Source organism: Callospermophilus lateralis, chromosome 6, assembly GCF_048772815.1.
Source record: "Callospermophilus lateralis isolate mCalLat2 chromosome 6, mCalLat2.hap1, whole genome shotgun sequence".
Lineage (NCBI taxonomy): Eukaryota > Metazoa > Chordata > Mammalia > Rodentia > Sciuridae > Callospermophilus > Callospermophilus lateralis.
Window position 1 is genome coordinate 97,354,370 of NC_135310.1, and position 25,533 is coordinate 97,379,902.

Below are 25,533 nucleotides of genomic sequence, written 5' to 3' on the forward strand. Positions count from 1 at the left end.
AAGAAGTTGCCCTCATTTGAAGGTTTTGATAGGGATAGAATATGTACTTACAAGATGGTTCCCTCACATCATTATTGACAAAGACCTCAGTTCCTCACAACATGGACCTCTACATAGGTCTGGTTCAGTATCCTCAGAACATGGCACCTGACTGTCTCTAGATGCATGATTTAAGAGAGGAAGGAAGAAACCACGTATCTCTTACAACTTTGTCTAGAAGTTCCACAACATCACTTCTACCATATTTTATTCTTTAAAAGCATGTTACTACTTGGAAAGGTGGTGCACACTCATAATCCTGGCTATGTTGGGAGGCTGTAACAGGAGGACCACAATTAGGAGTCCAATATGGGCAACTTAGTGTGACTTAATCTTAAATTAAAAAAACAAAACAAAACAAAACAAAAAAACTAAAGTGCTCCCAGTGCTAGAGCACTTGCCTAGCCTGTGCAAGGTCCTGGCTTTAATCCCCAACACTATAAACAAATAAAGCAGATTACTATGTGCACATAGACTTTACAAGGCCTTATATGCTGCCCATTGCACTTCTCCTACCCTTTAATTTTTTCCTACTTTCTTCCATATTAATTTCCCTATCCTTTTGGCCGTTTCTCAAATATGCCAAATTCTTCGCAGTTTTAGATGCTTTGCAACTTTCTTTTCCCTCTGCCTTGAAAACTCTACCCACGGATCCTCGTGCATTTATCCCCATACTAAATGCAGGTTTCTGATCAAATGTCACCTCATCAAAGAGGATTTTTTTAGTCACACCATTTAGACATTATACTCTTTTCACAATTTTCTGTGCTGTCATCCTGCTTTCCTTTTCTTCAAAATATGTATGCCTTCTGTGACAACACAGATGAACCCAGAGGACATTATGCTCTGTGAACTAAGCCAGTGAACTAAGCCAATACTGCATAATTCCATTTATGTGAATTATCAAAATAGTCAAATGCATAGAATCAGAGAATGGAACTGTGAAGCTGGAAGGAGACAGGAATAAGGAATTGTTGCTTAATGAATATAAAATTTGTTGTATAAAATGAGTAAGTTCTAGAGATCTGTCATATAAGCACCTCTAGCTAACAACACAATATAGTATTCTTTAAAGTATGTCGAGATGATAGATATCATTATAAGGGTTCTTAGATAAAACAAAACAAAAAACTCCCTGGAAACAAAACACAGATGTAAGATGATCCAAAGAAATTTTTGGAGATGATGAATATGTGTATTACCTTGATTGTGGTGATGATATCACTGGTGTATGCATATGTTGAAACTCATCACAATATATCATTAAATATGCATGGCATTTTGTTTATCAATTCTATTTCAGTACAATTTAAGAAATTATTTTCTTTTAAATTGTGTCATAATTGACTTATTTGCTCTCTTTCTACCTCATTACCTTATAAGATTCAAGAGAACAGGGACTTTGTCTGCCTGCTTCACAGGTGTCTAGTCCTGGATAGATGCTCAATAAATGTGTATTGAATGAAGGAAGTGAGTGGTTAAAAGATCAGCAAGAACTAGAGCTTTGGATTTAAACCTCTGCTATATTACTTTTTATTTCTACCACCTGGGGAAATAGTTCTTTAGGTTCTGCTTTTGATGTATATCATTGGGTTAATTTCAGGATTGAAAGATACAATGCATGTAAATCCCTTGGGCAATTCTGTACACTAGGTTCAAGGTTGGGGAAACTTGTCTTTTTTCAGTGTATGATATTGCCTTTTTCAGAATGATGCACTATGGAAATTTAACCTACACAGTAGAATATCAATGTAAGATATGCTACATAATTTTCTTATGTGGTATGATTATAATTGCTCAAGCAAGCAGAAATATGTCTCTTGCATTGTTTTGTTGTGTAGAACTTTATGTGTGTCTAACTTAGAAGAAATGCGTTGAATGCATTTCAATAAAGGAAGCCAAACTGGAAGACTGCCTATGAATATATATATAGAATGAGTATCAATGAAATTAAGTTCTATTCTTTAAAAAGAAAAAGAATTCAAGTTTTAAACTTTAAAATGTAAGAATTTGTGTCTAGCACTTAACATAGTTGAGTAAAAAAGCAAAATTGACCTCTTGCTTTTTGTGAAGTATCAGTGCTTATTGTTAGTTGATAATGATATCCAAAAGGTTTCACCATTTTTCTGATGACCATTTTAGCAAATTTATTCCATGTCATATTCTTCCCATCACTGAATACTCATTTTTTCTCATTCTTCTTCATTTTTTGTCCTATTTCTTATTTAAAGGACTATGGATGATGTTCTTAACATGCAGAATGATATTAGTCTGTTGTAGGACATATTGAAATGTAAATCATGGATGTGTCATCAATTATTAACAATCTACCTAAGGACAAGGTATAAACTGTGAAACATAATAACAATGGGTGTCATGATATTTGATTTTAATGATGCAGAAGACCTCAAAGAAGTCTTGTTTCCATACCAAAAGGAAGTGCATAATAATAGTTAACATTTATTACATTTTTATATTGTTCCAGAAACATTGTAAATACGTTGAATAACTTAACTCATTTAATCATTACAATGGTTTTATGTTACAAGTAAGTAGTGTAAGACAGAAAACAAAGTAATTAAATGTATTTTTGTGTGTGTAGGAATTACAACACTGCCTAGGACCTAGAAAGGTTTAGAAAGAAATGGCTAGGTCACTCCTATTGCGGGGGTCACACCACTAATAAGTGGCAAATACAGTACTGAAGCAGGGAGTCTGTGTTCTAAGGCTATATTAGGATGTCCTTTGTAATATCTATTCCAGCCTTGGGGTGGGTGGGTGAGAAGGAACAACAGGAGCCTGGAAAGCTTGAGTGAGTTGACCACAAAGAAGGATAGGTTGAATATAATTAGAGGAGTAAAGCTATGGGATTTCTAGGTGGCGAACTTGCTATGAGTTGCTCTAGATCTCCAAGGTGAAGTAGAACAGTGGGCTGAGCATTGAAGTGATTGGCATTTGTATATTCATCTGGATAGTGTGGACATGGTGGCTGTCAGATAATTTCACAATTTTAGTATGACCAGGGCATTAAACTGGATTAGTAGTAATTAAAATGCTTCATGGTTTGTAGTTAATCTTGTGCAAAACAAATGCTTGAGTAATTCTAAAATCAATTTGGGCATCTAATATTTATTTTTCTATTTCAAGAAATCAAAATTGCTAATGTAATTTTCTTAATATTATTTGTAAATTATTTAGCACTGATTTATTATTAATATATCTGATGGTTTTCCATGCCTTCCACAAAAAGGAAAATATCACTCCATGTTCAAGAACAGCTCTTCACCCCTTCAATGCTTTGGGAGTTAGTCCCGTAACCCCTGGACTTACCTACTAACCTTGAGTCTGAGAGAGCCACAGTGCCTAGCATTATTATTCACATATATGGTAACCATCTTATGATTGAAATCTGTTTGTATGAAATTATGCATTTCATTTTTTTCTGTGATGGAAAACAGATGTTTAGTGTACAATTTCCTCCTTCTTGTCAGTCACTGGGCTGGGTAGAGGGTATAAAGTCTAGTAAAATGAACATTCAGCTCAGAGATTACAAAACAAGGAGACTAATAGGAGACATTATATTACGAAAACTTTGAGACAATTACTGCCAGAGAGCTGTGCACAAAATGCTAATTCTCATAATATCACCAATTAAAGTTTTACTTTCTTTTAAAAAAATTAAGAAAACTAAGACAAATGAGCTTTTTGGTGAAGCTACCTTTATCACCCAGATTTAACTTCACAAATCACAAACTGAATTTACAGAAATTTTGAATGAGTAAGGATTGTAAGATTAATGATTATTAATGCAGAATAACAAATAATTTTCAAATACCATTTTTATCAGTTACCTATTTTTGAGATTGGTTAGAGGCAGCTTATAATAAAAATATATACAGAATAAAGATAAAACTATTTATCTTTATTTTGGTTATAGGTGAGCATAAATTCCAGAACATTGTATAGTGGCACCATTCCCTGTTGTAATATATAAACATCATTATCACATGATACAATAAAAAGTTGTAAAGATAGTGAAATGAAAACAACTCAAGAAATTCCTATTTGATATATTTGAGGCATACTTAGCTTGGAGCCTCCTGGAAGTGGTCAAGGCAACACACAAACATAAGTGCCCTTGTCTGAAAAATATTTTACATAATGACAAATGTATAAATGTATTTTAGAAAAGCTAGCTCCTTTTCGTATTGTTTTTGTTTACGTTATTAAATGTGAGGTTACTCTGAGGATCCCTCAATTTTTAAGTAATTTTTCTTCCATTTTCTCTCATGTGCTTATAATATATATTTTGTTAGCTCTTTGAACTCCTGTTTATTTAGGCAGCTTGTAGTAAAAACATGTACAAAATAAAGATGAAAGTATTATTCATTGAAAAGTAAGGTAATTGTTACCTCACAGAACTATGATGCAAAAAAAGTACATTTCAAATCACCACTGATGTTTCTTCATCCTTTCTTAAGATTGAAATGTGAAAGGTTTTATCTTTCTTATCAGAATCAATGAAGTAAAATTTATGGCAAAAATATTTTATTTTTAAGATAGAGTTTCGTTGCATAGCAAATTGTTATAGTATATTTGCTCTTTTATTCTGGATATTGATATAGGAATGATGAACGCTTGCAGTTTTATACTGATCTCTGATATTTCACATGGGAGAGGCTATAAGGATGATGAAAATTACCCTATGTTGGGCTCTTACATTCTGCTAACAAAAAACATTAAATGTTTGGTTCTGTATTCAAATACAAAGTACAGAATACATTTCTACTTAGAAATTAAGTGGACATAATTAATTTGAGGATGGTACAATCAGAATAATTTGTATCCATTACATTAGTCATATTTTATTTTTTATAAGTATAAGTTGTTTGTGTTTCACTTATAATGACAAATTCTAAACACCAATAGTTAAGCATCCTTAAAAATATCTATAAATAAAAAAAATATATATTTTTTACAACCTTTTATTGAATTTTGGTTATAGGTGAGCATGAATTCCAAAACATTGTATAGTGACAATATTCCTTGTTGTAATATATAAATATCATTTCCATTTTATTTGTAAATACTTGTTTTTTCCTGAACTAATTATACAATTTTTGTTTAAAATATATTCCAAAATTATAGCTTATGTATAAATGCTTTTATATGGTATTAAAAATTACATTCAAAATCATCTACATAATTAAATATATCTTGATTCTTTAAAATTTCCTTAAAACTAGAAGCCTTTAATTTGCATATATTTGTTTATCTTAATTTTTTTTTTAAATTTCAGAAATAAAATTTCCAGAAGAGCATGTATTTCACTCTCCATAAAGAAATTAGGTATAAAACGTTGCATACAAATCATTCACTTAAAAACATCAGTATTCTTTCACAGTTCTAACATAATTGATTATATAATTTAATTGGTATAGATAGAATAGATATAAAGCAGAGTAAAACTTTAACAAATATGACTAAAATAAAACAAATATTTATGACAAAATAAACAAATGTGGTATATATTCCAAATTCATATTTTCCCTCATGCCATCTTGTTGCTATGTTGGCAAGAATACTTCCTTAGGAGTTGCCCTCTGTTCTTCTTTCCTTTTACCTAGACTTCCTAAACACAGTTAGGGTGAGGTGTCTTATCTGCAAATATTTTTCACCAATTTACTGACAGGTGTGCCTTCAACCAATGTCACATAGGCTAAATGTCCCTATTGTTCCTGGCCTTTACTCTTGTCCTTCTATAGTTAGTCCCACACATGAGATCAGCTGTTATTCTGTAATATTTATTAAAATAAAGGAAAGCATCATTATTCCTATTGATTAGGATGAGAGAATAACTGATACACATCATGAAGTCCCTGTATCATGCAAAGTAAATTGTCTTTGAAATGACTGGGAATGTAAGTAATTTCTTTTACAAAAAAAAATAGTTAAAATATTTAAGTAAATTAAATTTGACTTTTAGGGGAAATGTTATATAATTAAAAACTCTTATGTTGAGTAGTTTTCATTGTGAACAGATAATTTTGATTTCTGTATTTGTATATGTGTACTTACATCATATACATTTTAAAATATGAACCTCTATAATATACCAGTAGCAAAAATAAATGTAATCACAATAAAATAGCTTCTATAAAGCATCAAGATACAGACATAGCCTAATACATCAATTGCATAGCTATTAACATTTCCAAAATCTTGAGTGAAGTATGTTCTGGAGGTCAGATAAATACATGGAAGGCCGGTGTTAAATGCTCAGCATAGCTACTATAGCAAGTATGAATTGTGACTGCAAACAAAAACCAAATGGCCTCAGACAGTGACTTCAATGTGAAGCTGCAGGTGGATACCCTCAACTAGTGTCCCTTTCACTTAAATTTTGCTCATATTTTGAGAATGAACTTAAAATTCAAACTGATACTAATTCATTCTTGAGTCTATAGATTATACTAAACTACATCTATAGGATATATATGGAAATTTTAAAACATACTATAACCAAAATGACAAGAATTATGAGTATAACTTATAGGTAATTTTATCTCCCATCTCTGATTCTTTCTTTAAAAACAAAAATCAAAACCTACCAATAAAAATATGATAAAAATATATATATTTAATGTGTGTACCTTGATGAGTTAGAAAATAAGTATTTACCTGTGAAACCATCACTGTAACCAATAACAAATGCATCTATCCCCTCCAAAAGTTCCCTTTCACATCTTCATTTATGTATGGGTTTTGTGATAAATACACTTAAGTTCTACACTATTAGCAAGGTTTTAGCTATAGAATATAGACTTATTAACTATAGACACTCTGTTGTATTGTTGATCTCTATTCATTTTGCATAGTTGAAATCTGGTACTCTTTAACTAATGTTTCCTCATCCCCTTCACTTCAGCCATTCCACTCTATGCTTCTATGAGAGTGACTTTTTGTTTTTTCAAGTAAGTGGTTTCTTAGTCCAGTTCTGCTATAACAAATGTCATAGACTGGGTGGCTCATAACCAAAAATGTATTTCTCACAATTCTGTTTGTTGTAAAGTCCAGGTTCAAGGCACCAGCAGATTTGATGTCTGGTGAGGGACAGTTTCCTGGCTCCCTGGTGCCTTCTCATTGTGTCTTCATTTGGTGCAAGGGTCAAATGAGCTCCCTTGGGCCTCTTATTAGGGCATTGATTCCTTCATGAGGGCTTTATGCTCCTCCTGATCTAATCATCTCCCAAAGGCTTAACATCCCCAACCCATCACCTTGGGCGTTACCTTTCAACAGAACATAGCAGCCAGATCCTATTTTTAATTTTCTGAGGAACTGTCACAGTGTTTCCCATAATGACTAAATCACTTTATATTATTAACAGCCATTTATGAGGCTTCCCTTTTCTCTACATCCTTTCTAACACTTTTATTTTTCAAATTAGCTATCCTAACAGATGTGAGGTAATATCTCATTGTGGTTTTGATTGACTTTTCTTTGATAGTGACATTGTGAACATTTTTATATACCTGTTATCCATTTGCATATCTTCTTTGGAGAAATATCTATTTAAGTCCTTTGTGCGTTTTTTTTTTACATTATTCTTTGTTGTTTGAGTTTCTTTATATTTTGCATATTAATCCTTTGTCAGATATGGTTTTCAATTATTTGTTCACAGTCCATAGACTGCCATGTCATTTTGCTGACTGTTTTATTGCTGTGTAGACTTTTTCTTTGGATATAATCCCCCTTATCTATTTTTGCTTTTATTGCCTGTGCTTTTTGGGACATATTTAAGAAATCATGGTCAAGACCACTGTCATAAAGCTTTTACTTTATGATTTCTTCTGTGAGTTTTATAGATCTAGGTCTAACATTTAAGTTTTTAATTGATTTTATGTTTGTGTGCATATTGTTAAAGTTAAATTTAATTTTTTTTATGTTGATATCCAGTATTCCCAGCAGGATTTATTCAAGAGACTGTAGTTTCCCCAGTTTTGTATTCTTGATATATGTGGATTAAATTTTGTACTCTGTATACTATTTCATTAGTCTATATGTCTGGTTTTATACTATTACTATACTATTTTTAATCTTATAATTTTATACTATATTTGAAGTCAGGAAGTGTAATACCTCTAGCTTAGTTCTTTATTAAAATTACTTGACTATTTGAGGCCTTTTGTGAATTTTAGGATGGATTTTTTTCCTATCTCTGTAAAAATGCATTGAATTTTGATTGAAGTTGCACTAATCACTTGGGCAGTCTGGACATTTTTACAGTATTCTTTCAACCATCAATATTGAATGTCTTTCCTTTTGTTTTTGTCTTAAATTTTTCATCAATATTTTATAATTTTCAATGCACAAGTCTTTCACTCCCTTAATTAAATTTATAACTAAGTGTTTTATTTTTTGATGTATTTTGTATCCTGCAACTTTACTGAATTCACTTGATAATAGTAATAGCTCCTATGTGGAGTCTACAGGGTTTTCTACATGTATGATCGTGTGAACTGTAAACAGGTATTTTTACTTTTTCCTTTACAATTTTGATATTTTCAATTTTCTTTTTGCCCTGTTTTCTAGTTAGGACTCACAGTAGTACCTTGAAGTGGCAAGTGTGGGTATCTTTACCTTATTCTTGATCTTGGAGGAAAAGGTTTTTTTTTTTTTTTTTTTTTGTATGATTTTTTTTTCATATGTAGGCTTTACTCTGTTGTGGAAAGTTTGTCTATATTGTTGAAAATTTTTATTATGAAAAAATGCTAAACTTTTTTAAGTGCTTTTTTCTCTACTGTTATTGAGATGATCATATGGTTTTGTTCTTCTGTTAATGTGGTGTATTACAATGGTTGGTTTTCACATGTTGAAATACTATTTATTCACAGGGATGAATCCCACTTAGACATGGGGTATGTTTGTGTTTTTTTTTCTTTCCCATACTGGGTATTGGACCTAGGGGCATTTACCCTCTGAGCCACAACCCCAGCCATTTTAATTTTGAGACAGGGTCTCCCTAAGTTTCTCAGAACCTTGCTAATTTCCTGAAGCTGATCTTGAACTCCTAATCTTCTTGCCTCAGCCACCTGAGTCACTGGGATTACAGGCCATGAGCCACCATATCTGGCTTGTATGATCCTTTCAATATGCTGTCAAATTCAGTTTGATAATATTTTGTTGAGGATTTTTGCATCTGTGTTCCTCAAGGATATTGGACTATAATTTTTTTTTCTTGTGAGGTCTTTGGCTGGTCGCAGCATATGAATTTATAGTGTTTCCACTTCTTCTATTTTTTGGAAGAGTTTAAGAGAGACTTGAGAAGCCATTGGTCCTGGGTCCTATACTCCTTTCTTAATCTAAGGATCAGTTCCTAGCTCCTCCTTCAGTGTAATTTTCCTTATGAATCTAGTACAAGTGTCACCTGCTTCTTTCAGGTTTAATATATATGAATAATGACAATAATAACAACAATGGTTTTTCCCAGGCACTGTTTTAAGAACCTTCTTTTACTATTGATTTATTTTTTAATTATATTAACATATTAATTGTACTAATTAACCAATTCATCATGTCTCAATACATGCATACATTATGCATTGAACCTTTTCATCTATCCTTCTCCCATGACCACTTCCCAGTTCCTAGTTGCATTATATTTAATCTTTATGACCACAATAAGAGGTTTCATTTTTTTTTCTAATTTCCAGGTTAGAAACTGAGGTAGACATATGTTAAGTAAATCAACCAGCAAATATCAACTTGAGCCAAGATATGGACCCAGCTGTATTCTATAGGTATCTGGAAATAGTTATTCTGTTGCCTTACTCCCAGTTTATAGAGCCTCATATTAATTTTCACATCTGTTTCTCTCCTTTTCACACTTTCTTCTCCTTTTTTTCCACTCTTTTTTTTTCCTTTTCTTCCTTCTCTCTCTACATTAAATCTGAAATTGAGCCAATCATACTCAGCAATATCATATTGTCACATAGTTCTCTTATAATTATTAAAACATATTAGTTGTATGAAATTATGTGTTTCTGTAACATTTTCATAATTTTTACCAGATACTTTAAGTAATTTCACCCTCCATATTACACTTTTTTAAAAGGCGTTTTCTGGAGTAGCAGTTCTTAGTTTTTCTTCAGTTCTGTGACTTTATTTTTCATTATCTACAACTCCAATTATGCATACTATGGTCCTTCTTAGCTTATCTTCTGTATCTGTCTTGTTTTATAAAAAATTTTATTTCATTTTTCTAATTTTATCAAGGTTCTTGATTATTTCTTGTTGCTTCTGTCCTTTTGTTTATTTAGTCTTGCTTTACTTATGGTTTATTATTTATTTATTTTTAAAAATATTTTTATTTATTTTAATTAGTTATACATGACAGTAGAATGCATTTATCCACTTTGATAGATCATACACAGATTGGATATAGTTTCTCATTTTTCTGAGTGTACATGTTGCAGAATCATATTGGTCATGCAGTCACATATATACATACAGTAATAATGTCTGTTTCATTCTACTGTCTTTCCTATCCCCACCTCCCCTCCCCTTCCCTACCATCACTTCCCTGTACCTAATCTAAGGTAATGCTATTCTTCCCTAGTACCCCTCACGTTATTGTGAATTAGTATCCACATATTAGATAAAACATTCAGCCTTTGATTTTGTGGGATTGGCTTATTTCGCTTAGCATGTTATTCTCCAACTTCACCCACTTACTAAAGCTGAGTAATATTTCATTGAGTATACATAGTACATTTTCTTTATCCATTCCTCTGATGAAGGGCACCTAGGTTGGTTCCACAGTCTAGCTATTGTGAATTGAGCTGTTGTAAACATTGATGTGGCTGCCTCACTATAGTATGCTGAATTTAAGTCCTTTGGGTATAAACCAAGGAGTGGGATAACTGGATCAAATGGTGGTTCCATTCCTAATTTTATGAGGAATCTCAATACTGCTTTCCGTAGTGGTTGCACCAATTTGCATTCCCACTAGCAATGAGTGTACTTTTCCCCCCACATCCTTGCTAACATTTATTGTTGCCTGTATTCTTGATGATTGCCATTCTGAATGGAGTGACATGAAATCTTAGAGTAGTTTTGATTTGCATTTCTCTAATTGCTAGAGATGTTGAATACTTTTTTCATATATTTTTTTGATCAGTTGTATTTGTTTTCCTGTGAAGTGTAGGTTCAGTTCCTTAGCACATTTATTGATTGGTATATTTATTGTTTTGGTGTTAAGTTTTTTGAGTTCATTATATATTCCAGAGATTAGTGCTTTATTGGAGGTGCATGAGGTGAAGATTTTCTCCCAATCTATAGGCTCTCTCCTCACTTTATTAATTGTTTACTTTTCTGAGAAAAATCTTTTTAATTTATATGCATCCTATTTATTAATTCTTGATTTTTACTTCTTGTGCTTTAGGAGTCTTGTTGACACTAGGCCAACATGGTGAAGATTTGGGCCTATTTTTTTCTATTAGGCGCAGGGTCTCTGTTTTGGTGCCTAAGTCTTTGATTCACTTTGAGTTGATTTTTGTGCAGGGTGAGAGGTAGAGGTTTAATTTCATTTTGCTACATATGGATTTCCAGTTTTGCCAGCACCATTTGTTTAATAAGATATCTTTTCTACAGTGAATGTTTTTGGCACCTTTGTCTAGTATGGCATAATCATATTTATGTGGGTTTGTCTCTGTGTCCTCTATTTTGTACCATTGGTTTACAAGTATACTTTGGTGCCAATACCATGCCATTTTTATTTCTATAGCTCTGTAGTTTAGTTTAAAGCCTGGTATTGTGATGCTTCCTGCTTCACTTTTCTTGCTAAGGATTGCTTTAGCTATTCTGGGTCTCTTATTTTTTCCAAATAAACTTTATGATTGCTCTTTCTGTTTCTATGAAGAATATCATTAGAATTTTAATAGGAATTGCATTAAATCTGTATAATGCTTTTGGTAGTATGGCCATTTTGACAATGTTAATTCTGCCTATTGAGGAGCATGGGAGATCTTTCCATCTTCTGAGGTTTTCTTCAATTTCTTTCTTTAGTGTTGTGTATTTTTCATTGTAGAGGTCTGTTATCTCTTTTGTTATATTGATTCCAAGGTATTTTATTTTTATTTTTTGAGGCTATTGTGTATAAAGTAGTTTTCCTAATTTCTCTTTCAATGGATTCATCACTGATGTATAGGAATTCATTTGATTTATGGGTGTTGATTTTATATCCTGCTTCTTTGCTGAATTCATTTATTAGTTCTAGGAAGTTTTCTGATGGAATTTTTTGGGCCTTCTAGATATAGAATCATGTCATTGGCAAGTAGTGATAGTTTGAGTGTTTCTCTACCTATTAGTATCCCTTTAATTTCTTTCTTTTGTCTAATTGCTCTGGCTAGAGTTTCAAGAACTATGTTGAATAGAAGTGGTGAAGGAGGACATCCTTGTCTTGTTTCAGATTTTAGCGAGAATGCCTACAATTTTTCTCCATTTCGAATGATGCTGGCCTTGAGTTTAGCATATATAGCTTTTACAATGTTGAGGTATGTTCCTACTCTCTCTAGTTTTTCTAGTGTTTTGATCATGAAGGTGTGTTGTATTTTGTCAAATGCTTTTTCTGCATCTATTGAGATGATCATATGATTCTTGTTTTTAAGTCTATTAATATGATGTATTACATTTATTGATTTCCATATGTTGGACCAACCCTGCAAAAATAAATAAAATAGATAAACCTGTGGCCATGCTAATGAAGAGAAAAAGAGAGAAACTCAAGTTACTAAAATACAAGATGAAGAAGGAAGTATTACATGTCTGAAATACAGAAGATAATTAGAAACTATTTTGAAAATTCATAGTATAATAAAATAGAAAATATCAAAGACATTGACAAATTTCTAGAGACATATGACCTGCTCAAACTGAATGAGGAGGTCATACATGATTTAAATAGAGCATTTTCAAGTAATGAAATAGAAAACACCATCAAAAGCCTACCAACCAAGAAAATCCCAGGACCAGATGGATTCTCAGCTGAGTTCTACAAGACTTTCAAAGAAGAATTAACACCAGTTCTCCTCAAAGTATTCCATGAAATTGAAAAGGAGGGAACCCTTCCAAATTCGTTCTATGAGGCTAATATCACCCTGATACCAAAACCAGACAAAGGCATATCAAGGAAAGAAACTTCAGACCAATATTCCTGATGAACAAGTATGCAAAAATTCTCAATTACATTATGGTTTATTATTTATATCTGAAATGAATTTTTCTGTTATTACTGTGTTCTGATATTTCTTTTCATTTTATCTTCTAATACTTGTTAAATATTTACTTTATCCAATTCATTTTATTTCTGATATAATTTATTATTTTCATTTTGTTCATTCTTATTTTTTTTCATTTTTCTGCTTTGTTATATCTCTATTCTGTTTTCGATATTTGCCAATATATTAGTTAGTTCATTTTTCTTTTTTTATGTAGTATATATTGTATGGACATAGACATAATCTATTTCTTTTATTTATGGTTCAATGAGAAAATCATGCCTGTGCTTTTAGAAGGTTTCTGTGGCAATAGATTCTTTAATTGGGATGGTTTCCTCACTTCACGTTCTAATGGTACTTTTATTTAAGCTATTTTTCCCCATTAGGAAAAAACTTGTCCTAGGAAATTGTTTCTGTTTAAATTTTCTCCAGTATTTCTGGAATGGTACTTTATTACCTTAAGTCTTGTACTCATCATTAAATGGTCTGCTTCAAAATTATTCATAAATTGGAGCTTATATAATTGTGTCCCAGTTTACACATTGTTGACAGGTTACCACTTGAGAATTATTCATTGAAGGGTTGTCTTCCCTTTGTAATATAAATGTTCGCTTGAAATTTCTGTGTTTTAGGATTCTTGGGATCATCATGATTCTTATTTTTTTTCCCTCTCCAATCTTCTCACAATTTCTAACCCACACAAAACCCAGCAGTGTGTTTATTATTTTTTGGGTTCAGAAAAAAATCACTTTTATGTATGATTTCTGTAGATTCCTTGTACTAGAATTGTGAGGGTATTTTTAGTATTTAGTCCCCCAATAACTGGAGTAAGATAAAGTTCAAAACCGAACCACATTGTAAGGATTTGGAATTTTTAGAAACATTCATACTCTGTGGGAAAGTGTTAGATATATTTTACACAGCAGAATGATAGTTTAGTTTATCTAATAAATTAAAATATGTGCATAATTTATGAACAAAATTCTACTCTTAAATACATATATAGAAAAATGTTCACATACTGTTTTTATCCCAAGATGAATCCTATTGGCAAAAAAACATCTCATTGATTTACATCCAGCTCTTAACCAACAACAGAGAATAGAATGCTTTTCATGAAATATTCATGAGTCATGTCCAAAAATGTAACCACTAAGAAATCTGCTTTGAATTCCAAAATATAGACATAATTTAATCAATTTAAAAAATAAATTAATAAAAAATAAGACTCTGCAACCCAGATATTTCTATAAAATGCCGCTAAATATTTCGAACGTAGCAAAACAGAATTGCAGAAATTCTACAAATAAATTTTAATAAAAAGATAGCTAATTCAAATATACAGCCATAGTATGTGATGTTTTTTAGGGAATATACATAACATTAAATATTTTATCTATAAAAAAGAATTAAAATGCAACTTAAGAGCATTATAAAATGAAATAAACCAAAAGGGAGCATATTTAAGATGTATATAAGGAAAATGAAGTAATACAAGAGCAGAACTAAATTTTTTCTTTAAAATATCTGGTACAAAGTGAATGTTCACAATCAAAGATAGTCTGTTATGCAGTATCTGCATAATACTAGTATTGTGGCAAAAGCCACTTAAAATAGTCAATGATAGATAAAATAAATTTCAAATAAATATATACATTAATAGATAAACCATAAAATGAGAATAGAAAACATTAAAATCTCTGTAGTTTACCATTTTTCTACAAAATATAAATCTACCCAAAGATATTAAATCTGTTTTTTTAATAACACAGCAGCCAACTTAAATAGATAATATAAACCAGTGAAATGACTCAATGTTTTGGCACAGCACTATTCAGTAATTCCTGGTGACGACAGAATGTATTCCTTTGAAATATTAGGGATACCTGTGTATTGTCTAAAAGTTACATTAAGAACATGCATTAATTATGGAATAACAAATTATTTCAAACTAAAAATTAAAATAAGAAAGGTACTATATAAATTGGCTCTCTGTATATAAACTTGCTCTCTCTATACAAATTGGTACTATATAAATTTCTCTTAAAGCCAGAAAAGTTTGTAGCATTATATGACTATGCAACTGACAAACACAATTATTGAGCTAGTTGGGTATGTAGACATGTCGGGGAAGACAAGATAACTTCATGAAGAAAAGAAATACCCAGTTTTAAAAGGAATTGCAGAAATGACCAGAAAGACTAGTGGGAATTTTATTTTATTTAGCCAGAATTCTTAATAGGAAACTTATTATAATTAAGGATAGAATGATCAAATTGTAAATGTCTTTAAAAGCCTGAGGTGGTAGTTTGGTGGAGAGCAAATAATGTCAGACATATTTAATTTCTTTTATAACAGAGTGACAAAGAAGTCATTCATTGATTTGGGAATTGAGTCAGTTTCTTCATTGGGCTCCACAGTACAATCACCTCAGCAAGCTTGGAAGTGAGACAGGTACAAGTACCCAGAGGGCAGTGATCAGATGTCCATTGTCAGTGTCAGAGGATGGGAAGAATATTCTTTCTTTACAGTTGTCAGAGTTCTGGGGTAATAATCATACAAGGGATTGAAAGGCCTGAATAAGGAGTGCGTTTCAGTTTAAAAAGGCAATTGAAAGTTACTTGTTAGTACTTTGGAGTGGGAAAGTAGGAAATAATGCTATAATACTAAGTAGAATCTGTGGACATATAACTTATTTTTAAACAGTTTGGTTTATTTAAAGATACTTTAGGTAAACCGCAGCATATGATTGATAAAATGGTTGTAAATGACTGTATAAACTATATTTTGGAGCTCTCATTCAAGCATTATGTGTGTAAGCAATGTAATATTACTTCAAAAAGATTAGGTTTCCCATGGGTCCTATAAGTATTGTGCTAATAGATTACTATCTGGCTTACTATGGGAATTTTTCTATTACCTATATTAAATCATTTTTGGACATATGTTAATTAAAAGTAGAACAGCAAAGAACAAAGCAAAGATATGCTATAGTAGCCATATTTGGAAGTAGACAAATAGCTGTTTCAAAATGCAAAAAAAACCCAAGTATTAAAATATTCATATTTAATAGCTACCATCATCTTTCTCTACTCCAAAACAACAGAAGCAAAATGTTTTGTTCCATTTATAACAAAATTAAGAAACTTCTGCATGTAATATCCATAGCTTCATTTACTTTGTATTTTGGAATGGTACATTTGGCCAAGAGGAAGGACAGAAAACCCATTTACAGATATGTTATGGAAATAACAACCAATTAACGTAAGGGAATTAGTTCAATGAAAACTTTCTGTAATCCAAAACATTCATTTCGTATAGTGAATTCTATGGAGTTACTCTAGCTTTAACTTGTCCTCTCATTCCTCCCTTATTAGTCCAAGTGAGCATCATTTCTCAGCCACACAAATGTTATGTTTTTTTTTTTTTTTCTTTGCTTGCCCTCTGCTCTGAATGGTTGTGAATATCACCCATCAAATGTTTTCTACATTTACTGTTCTGCAGCCCATAGGTTTTCTTGCTTCTTGCTCTTTCTCATCCTTCAGAATTGTGCTCAATGGTACTCTGGAAATCTAAAGTAATAGCCCACACCTTGCCTCTGCTCTCCTGTACATTCTCTCTAGCTTTACTATATTTATTCTCTACTCCCATATGCAAATGTTTCTGCACATGTATTCCTTTTCTATTGTGTTTTCCTCATAAAAATATAGATTCCATAAAAGCAGGAACATTTTCTTATTTTCTGCTGTAAGTGTCTTTGGTCACTATATTAGAATTTCAAAAAACTTTATGAAATTAGCTCATTAAAAGATGCAAGGGTAGATAAATTATGTACATGTACTTAGAAATAGCCATTTTGGCAAGATTCTCACAGGATGAAACTAATAGTTCCTCTCTACCATCTCAACAGATACTTTCGTCCTGATGAATGATAATGCTTATGCTTACAGATTTCACCATTTATCTGACATTTGTGACCACTTTTAAATTGTTTTTAAGATTGGTTGGAATGTAAAACTACTGTGCAGTTTCTCTTTACTATGTATTTTTGATAATTGGATGATTACAATCTTTAAATTATTTTTATTTAGGAATGATCTAAGTAAAAAATGACACATAACTTTAAAATGTTTTGTTCTGTTCATTGCTCCTTAGAAACTTATGTTTGTTTAGACAATTTAGGTAGTCAGGGTGAATATTTCCTCTTTCGTTACACGATGTTTAAAATGAATTAAATATATCACTTGTTTCACAGAAGACAGAGTCACATCTTAAAGTGTCACCTGTTGGTTTTAGTTGACAGCAGTCACCTTATTCACAGTAGTGACATTCACATTGTTGTTAGAAAGATTTTGTTACTGGCCTTTTATCAAGATTCTTCAAAATCTGATCTGGGAAGAGGAAGAATATGAACAGTCAGCATGTTTATGATGATTTATTTCAATTTTTTTCTTCTAATTTTTTCAGAAATTGAAAAATTTCAAGGTTCTGATGGAAAAAAGGAAGATGAAGAAAAGAAATATCTTGATGTCATCAGCAACAAAAACATAAAGCTCTCAGAAAGAGTATTGATTCCTGTCAAGCAATATCCAAAGGTACTGCAACGTAAGCTTTATTCTCATTGAACTAAGAAAAAATGACAAAAATAGGACTTGACATTTTATTAATTGCCTTTTATAAATTAAATATTTAAAGATTCATTATATACATATATGCAAACATATAATACTGACATAGAGGGAGGAAAACTCTTAGAAAATACTATTGTGAGGGTAATTTTCAACTGAAAGCTATAACATTTTTGTTTTATGACTGTGGGAAGCATAATTAGGTACTTTAATAATTTATTTAACATATAAATGATTAACCAGTTTTCCAAATATGTACAGCTAAGTTATTATATTTTGGTTCATTTTAAAATGAATATTCTTATTATAAAAATAGATTCAAGTTTATTAATATAAAATATTAGCTAATCAGGAAAAAATTATTATACAAAGGAAAGTAACATAGTCTTTCATAGACTCTTGGATTATAGCTTTACATCTTCTCTATTCAAGATTTCATTTGTGGAAATAAATTTCATATTGTTCTTAGTATAATAGCATCTCTCTTTTAACTACTTTTCCACTAGTACAGCATTGATTATAAAACACAGAATTTAATGGCTTGCTTTCATTGATTATATTAAAAAATGGGTAAAAAGAGTTTCTTTTTTTTTTTTCAAATAAATGAAAGAACCAAAAATAGAAACTCAAAGAGTCAGGCTGATAATTTACTTTCTGAAGTGTGAATCTGAAGCAAGAACCATGTAATTATCTTAATAATAAAGATTATAGAAATAAGTGTTGTAGTTTACTGATTGTCTTCTAACATGATAAATTTTAGCAAATATAATTAAGTGGAATGTTTTGTTTACAATTATTTCAAATAAGAAAAAACTGTTACAACCCAGCAAACCATAAAATTTAACTTTCAAATGAGATTTTTTGGACATGCAAAATTTTTGTTTTGTTTTGGTCTGTTGAGTTAGTCTTAATCTATTGCAAGAAAAACGTGTGTAGAAGGTATATGTTTTTTGGAAGTAAACATTATTTGACTTACCCTGTAATTATGTTTTATGAATATTAAATTGGACAATATAAATGTACATGAAAATTTTGGCATAGTAATAAAATATGATAGAAGTGTGAATAAAATATTAGGAAAAATTATCTTCTTCAAAAAACTTGATTCATTAACCTTTGCAGTCTTGATTAGAGAGTTATTTCCTTAAAGTATATTTAAATATGCTGTATGTTGATACTGATTCTTGGAATAATATTTGTTTATTTTCTGGATATGGGAAGCCCAATGACAGACTCAGTATATACTGCTAAAAAGCATGCATCTCCATATTTTCTGTCCACATGAATTAGTAAGGAATAGAAGGCATTTGAATTCCTCATGGCTCTTCAAGTTCCAGTACCAGTGGTTTGATTCTATTACAATAGTCTGTTTTTGATTCATAATGGTGACTATTGAAACAAGAATGTTCTGTAGCACCAAATTTTTGTGTAAAGTTTAATTTCATAATTCATAAGAAGATGCTCAAACAACAAAACTGCCTATTTTCATTGCAGTAACCATTGATTGCTTGAAATTTTTTTTTGCTTCTTAGAATTTTTAGAATCATAAAATATTTAAGCAGGAACTAATCTTGGAAATCACAGAATGTATAAAACTTTCACATAGTGGGAAGATGGGACCTTGAGTTGCCCAAGGTCCTATCTTGGTTACAGATGGAGATATTTAGTGTAGTTGTTGTTATTTCAGATGTTTTATTGTTTTTTGAACCATTGCATTTTTTAAAATATTTATTTTTTAGTTGTAGTTGGACACAATACCTTTATTTTATTTATTTATTTTTATGTGGTGCTGAGGATCGAACATAGAGCATCGCACACACTAGGCAAGCACTCTACTGCTGAGCCACAACCCCAGTCCCCCATTGCATTTTTAATGTAACTGAACATGCTTGCATTACTTTTTTTTTTAAGGAGAGAGAGAGAGAGAGAGAGAGAGAGAGAGAGAGAGAGAGAGAGAGAGAGAGAGATTTTAATATTTATTTTTTAGTTATCAGCGTACACAACATCTTTGTATGTGGTGCTGAGGATCGAACCCGGGCTGCACGCATGCCAGGGGAGTGTGCTACCGCTTGAGCCACATCCCCAGCCCCTGCATTACTTTTTCATATAAAATGTGGAAGGAATGTGAAAAATGATAAGTCTTAGTGACTAATACTTGTATGAATTAGCCTGAAATAGCAATTCATATTCACCAAAATTTAGAATTTATTTAATTAGTGAATAGCCTGCTGAAATCTTTTAATTTATTTTTAAAGGAGTGTCCATTTCTTCTAATTATCATGCTTAAAAAAATTCTAGAGCCCTTTTATAAAAAGAGGGTAGAATTCTGAGAAACCAACCAAAATTGTATATCAACATTGACCTATTTTTTCTTATACTACAATAAAATCATAATATTCCAAAAACAAACCATATTTTATTACAAAAGTAACATTCTTTCATGCTGTTTATTGCCTTCTTCTCACAAAAATATTAGTGAAATAGTATGAAAAGTATGGCCACTAAACTTGAGCTGTATTTGACATACATTTGTAAACTGTAAAATGTGTGGTGTGGCATGATAATATGAGCCATTGAGCAGAGCACAACAGTTTTATGGGTTTAAAGTTTAATCTTTTATAATAAAAAGTGATTTATCTCTCAGGGGGCATGCTGGAGAAGGACCTGTTTTACATAACTCTCTCAGAACCATCTCTCCCCTTGATGCCTGCTTTCTTTTTGAACCAGTAATTATTGCGTTGATGACACAGTCCTTTCAAACAAAGGGCAATAAATAACTATGGGAATTCTTGGGGAAATGACCTTATCATGACTTCACTACATGACCTTTTTGGGATAGATTTTGTTTCAATTAGTCTCCAACTTCAAGTTAATTTGCTGACTTGGTTGGATACTACAAGGAATTGAAAGAAGTTTAAGATTTTAAATTATAGAACATATAAGAATGCCGTTCAAGCACTTTAAGAATGATTTATCTTGTGCTAACAATTTATATTTAGTGATTTAAATTTGGGAAAATATCTTATTACTAATTTTTTTAATAGGAAGTTTTAAAACATTTTTGTAACAATATTAATAGATATTTGGGATCTGTGCTAAGTGAACAAATTGTAGTAGTTTTTGCTATCATACAAAAAATGGGTAACTAGTTGAGAAAATGGTGATCTTTATTTGATTAACTGTAGTTACCTTTTCAATCCATACATTTTCCATATATCATGTTGCATATCTTAAGTATACACAATACAGTTTATTTAAAAAAAAATAGAGAAATAGACAACAACTTGTATTTGTTTGCATTTGCAAATGTTTTGAACTAGAGTAATTATTTCTTGATAGTTAAACCTCAAAGAATGAGAAGTATGTGCCAGCACAGTGCACTGTATTCCTGAGAGATGCATGTGTAAGACCCTGGAGAACTGTGTCCAATCCGTAACTCTCTATTTCCCAAGCCCACATATGTCATAGTGCAATATACTTTTATCCCAAATTTTAATGTGTCTGACTGGTATGCATATTGTAGTTAGAATCATTTTGCCGTCTCTCTAAGGAAGCAGTGGTCATAACTCATTGTTTTTGCCTGTGCATATAGAAAATTTGTTCCTGGCTTTTTATATTAAATTATTTGTAGTTTTCAAACTCTGTGTGTTGAGTTCAGATTCAGCTTGAAATGTCTTCAAACAAGATTTCATTATGATTTAGGCTGGACATGCAAAGCTATGATTTAGGCTGGACATACAAAGCTAATAAAAAAAAAAGAATAAAAGCATAGCTTGGGGTATAAATTTGATAATAATAAAGACAGTTTTTATTTCATATTTTCTTTGATTGCAGTGAACAAGTAGGACTTTGGAAACCAAGACATCCATATGTAGCCAAAGCTGTGCGTATGTTTTATGATTCTAGACATGCAAAGGATTCCTTTCACAAGTCTGGGTGACCTGAGATGCGTCAGAGAACTGGAGAAGCATTGCCTCCAGTTGTGAGAAGAGCTCCGCTTGTTGCTTGTTACTGTACCTGTTTGTTCACCTGGGCAATTCAACTTCGAAATGCCTTTTAAAAATGTCTTTTTGATGTGCTTTTAGAATCCTCTAAAATATATCAGACCCCTTCCTTCAATTAAATTTGCCCTAAGGTCCACTTTTTATTTCTTTACTTGAGTTACTGCTAACTTTTTAAAGTAATGTATTGCCAAGAGTGAGATCTGACCCAAATTTTGCCCCTTTTAAGATCAAACACAGCCATGTTCCCCTCTGCTGCTTTTCAAATCAATTCCTTATGTAGATTAATGCAGAAAATTAAAGTTCCAAAATATGTTCAAAAGTGTCTCACTTGCTTTATATTTTTCCTTACTATGCTCAGTCCTGAATAGGCGGGTAGTCTTCTGTGCCTGGCTGGATAGTCTCATCTGCACTTCCAATTTGCCATGTCCTCCCACAGAGCCTGTGTTTTCTCTTTACACTTCAGAGTATGAAATATCCAAATCCAAATCCTTGGTCTGTGTTATTTTTCTAACTTTCTATTAATTATTTAAAAATAATTAATAGAGATTCAGTTTTTCTGAATTTGGAAATTCACTGAGTTTCAAAGCCAATGTAACCACTTAATCTTGGGCAAAACCTCTCTAGTTTTCTAAGGAATTTGTTTTTCTAGAAACCACTGTGTAGCCTACAAGTAAACCTGTTTTATCAGACAGAGACCACTGGACAAGCATTGTTTTTTATTTTCCTAAAGGAAATAGAAGAGAGGATTTGAGGTGCTTTCTGACTTCAGTTTTATTCATATTAGTTTTCTAGCCTCTCAACTGTGAATTTAAATCTCAATTGAGGAAATGATATGACACTCAGATTCACAATTCCTATGAGGAAAAAAAGATTTCAAGGTGCTATTAGGGCACATTCTTTCCAGTAGAATGATTTTGAAATAACCCCATTTTCTAGCAAAATTAAAATAAATTGTAAGGGTATTATATCTTGTATTTGTCTTATTTGATCAAACTTTGTCTTAATTAATGCTCATTAATTAATGCACTTTAAATGGTATGTTTTCCTTTTATATTTTTTTCACTATCTGTTTCTACATCTCACATTGGCCCATACATTCTCAATTTTTAATTATGTGAACTTTTTCTCACAACATTCATTTTTGTGGATTCAGAAGACCCTCACAAAATATGTCCTTGTACCTCCTGAAATAATACCAATCTCTCCTGCTTTTGCCTGTCTAGATCTTCATTCTGTTTTCACCAGTGATTGCTGTTCTGCTGTGTGCCTGCCTGTCTGCCTCTCCTCTCCCTCTTTTTCTCCCCATACTCATCCCCCTCTCTCTGCTCTATTTTTCTTTCTCATACTCAGGCTAATGTTTTCAACTATGTATTAGTCATCTTTCTATTACTGAACAAATATCTAAGGCAATCAGCTTACAAAGAGAAGATAGTTATTTTGCCTGATAGTCCCATGGGTTTCTATCCAAGGTCAGTTGGCCCTTAAGCTTTTGGACCTGTGGCATGGCAGTATGTTATTGTGGTGGGGGAGTATAATAGAGAAAAAGTACTCATCAAGACAGGAAGCAAAAGAGAGAGGAAGAGGAGGAGCTGGGGTTCCCCCCATGACGTTCAAGGTCATGCCCCTTGAGGGATGTGCCAAAGTGTCCAGTTGTTTTAAATATTTGTAATGCACAATCCACATTTGCATTAGGTCCCCTCCCACTAGGCCCCATGTAAGGTTTCTGTCATCTCCCAACAGTATCAGTTCTGGGTCTTTAACACGTGAACCTTTGGGGAGCATTTCAGTCTAAACTATTGCATACCTTGTATGGGAGGATTGTTTCTTATTTTTCACATTTACATGCAACTGGAAAACTCAAAAAACTTTTTCAAAAGGATCATTAAATCCAAGTGCCTCTTGAAATGCATCCAAATCTGTATCCTTGTTTAAGGGATCTGTGAGAGCCAAAAAGGTCTTCCATCTCACATCTCTATAATCTTGCCATTCTTTGCTTGTTTGCTGATTTGTTTGCTAATTTTAAGTCAGAGGCCTCTCAGTGAATTTCTCTATACCCAGATGGCCTTTCCATTGCTACTTTGTTGCTGCAGTAGGAGTGACTATTTATATAAAAAGATATTTAAGATACCTGAAAAGGTAAGTGAATTTTAAAATCTAGAGTCACTGCATTACCAACTGAATAGGATTCCCATTTTAATATAAATTTCCTCAGACTTCTTGATAATGTGAAGGTAAGTCAATTTTATATAAATTCAAGGGCTGTCCGTTTTTGAGGTTAGCAGAAAACAAGCTTTCTCTTAAAAAACGTACTGTAAATAAAACAATGCATTTACTTCCCCCAGAAACCAGTAAAGGATAATTATTAATTTTATTTATTAACACCTGACTGACTTTAGATTCATATAGAATAATTGTGACTTATTTTTCAAATGTAAACTATTGTGTAAAGTTCATTTATACATATGCCATTTTATGAATATTTTTATTAATCATATAATTTTTAACAACTATATCACAAATACAATATTCTAGAACAATCTCAACAGTTAGTATTCATGCAAAAGCTTTAAAATGTTACCAAATTTTGTATATGAAAGTTCATAGCACCATTGCTCACAATAGTCAAAGGGGGTAACAACCTAAATATATTCAACAGATAAATGGGTAAATGAATTGTGGAATTACCTACAATGGAATATTATTCAGACTTAGAATAGTTATGTATTTCTCATGTAGGTTGCAACATGCATGACTGTTGAATGCATTATACTAAGTGAAGTAAGCCAGACAATGTTTTAGGTTCCACTTTTATGAGGTAGGTAGAATAGATAATAAATTCATTTAGATACAAAGTATTGATTATTGTTGAATGGGTGCAGAGTTTCCGGTGGGGACGATGAGAAACTTGTGAAAATGGAAAATCATGATGTTTGTATGACATTGTAAATACACTTAATGCCCATTGAATTGTGCATTAAAAATATTTAAAATGACTGGACACTTTGGCACATCCCTCTAGTCCCAGTGAGACCCTATCTCAAACAAAACAAAACAAAACAAAAGGACTAGAGCTATAGTTCAATGGTAGAGTTCCCCTGGGTTCATCCCCAGTACTGAAAAAGTAAATAAATATAAATTGTAAATTTTATTATAATATTTTAATAAATTAAAAAGTTCTAAAAATATTATTAATGTATTTCAAGGGCTCAGTATAAGCTATGAATTACACTAAAATATAGATTATTTCAAGGATGTAAGGTTGGTTTAGTACTTAGAATAGTTAAATGAATTTGCTGACCTTCTAAATCAAATATTTAATGAAATAATTTCCATTCCTCATGAAATATACATGGACATATATAAGTAGTTATTAGTTACCATGTGGAGAAACCATTTATTTAATAAGTGTAAGATTTTGAGCCATTTGAGAAAAAGAATAGAAAATCTAAATCATTTTGTACACAGATATTAATTCTAACTATGTTTAAAATTAAATTCCAATAAATAAATAAAGGTACTAGAATAAGTTGTAAGCAATCATATCTCCTGGGAAAGTATTTTTAAGAAAGATGAAAAATATTAAAG

The 25,533-nt window shown here is 31.7% G+C and overlaps 1 protein-coding gene across 2 annotated transcripts in view; it reads left to right on the forward strand.

The window, feature by feature from the left end:
* Positions 1 to 25,533, forward strand: part of Khdrbs2 (KH RNA binding domain containing, signal transduction associated 2) — a 544,509-nt gene that overhangs the window by 99,291 nt on the left and 419,685 nt on the right. For both annotated transcript variants that reach the window (XM_076860060.2, XM_076860059.2), the window contains exon 2: positions 17,784 to 17,911. In XM_076860060.2, coding sequence (XP_076716175.1) covers positions 17,784 to 17,911 — 128 coding nt within the window. The remainder of the gene's footprint in view (positions 1 to 17,783; positions 17,912 to 25,533) is intronic.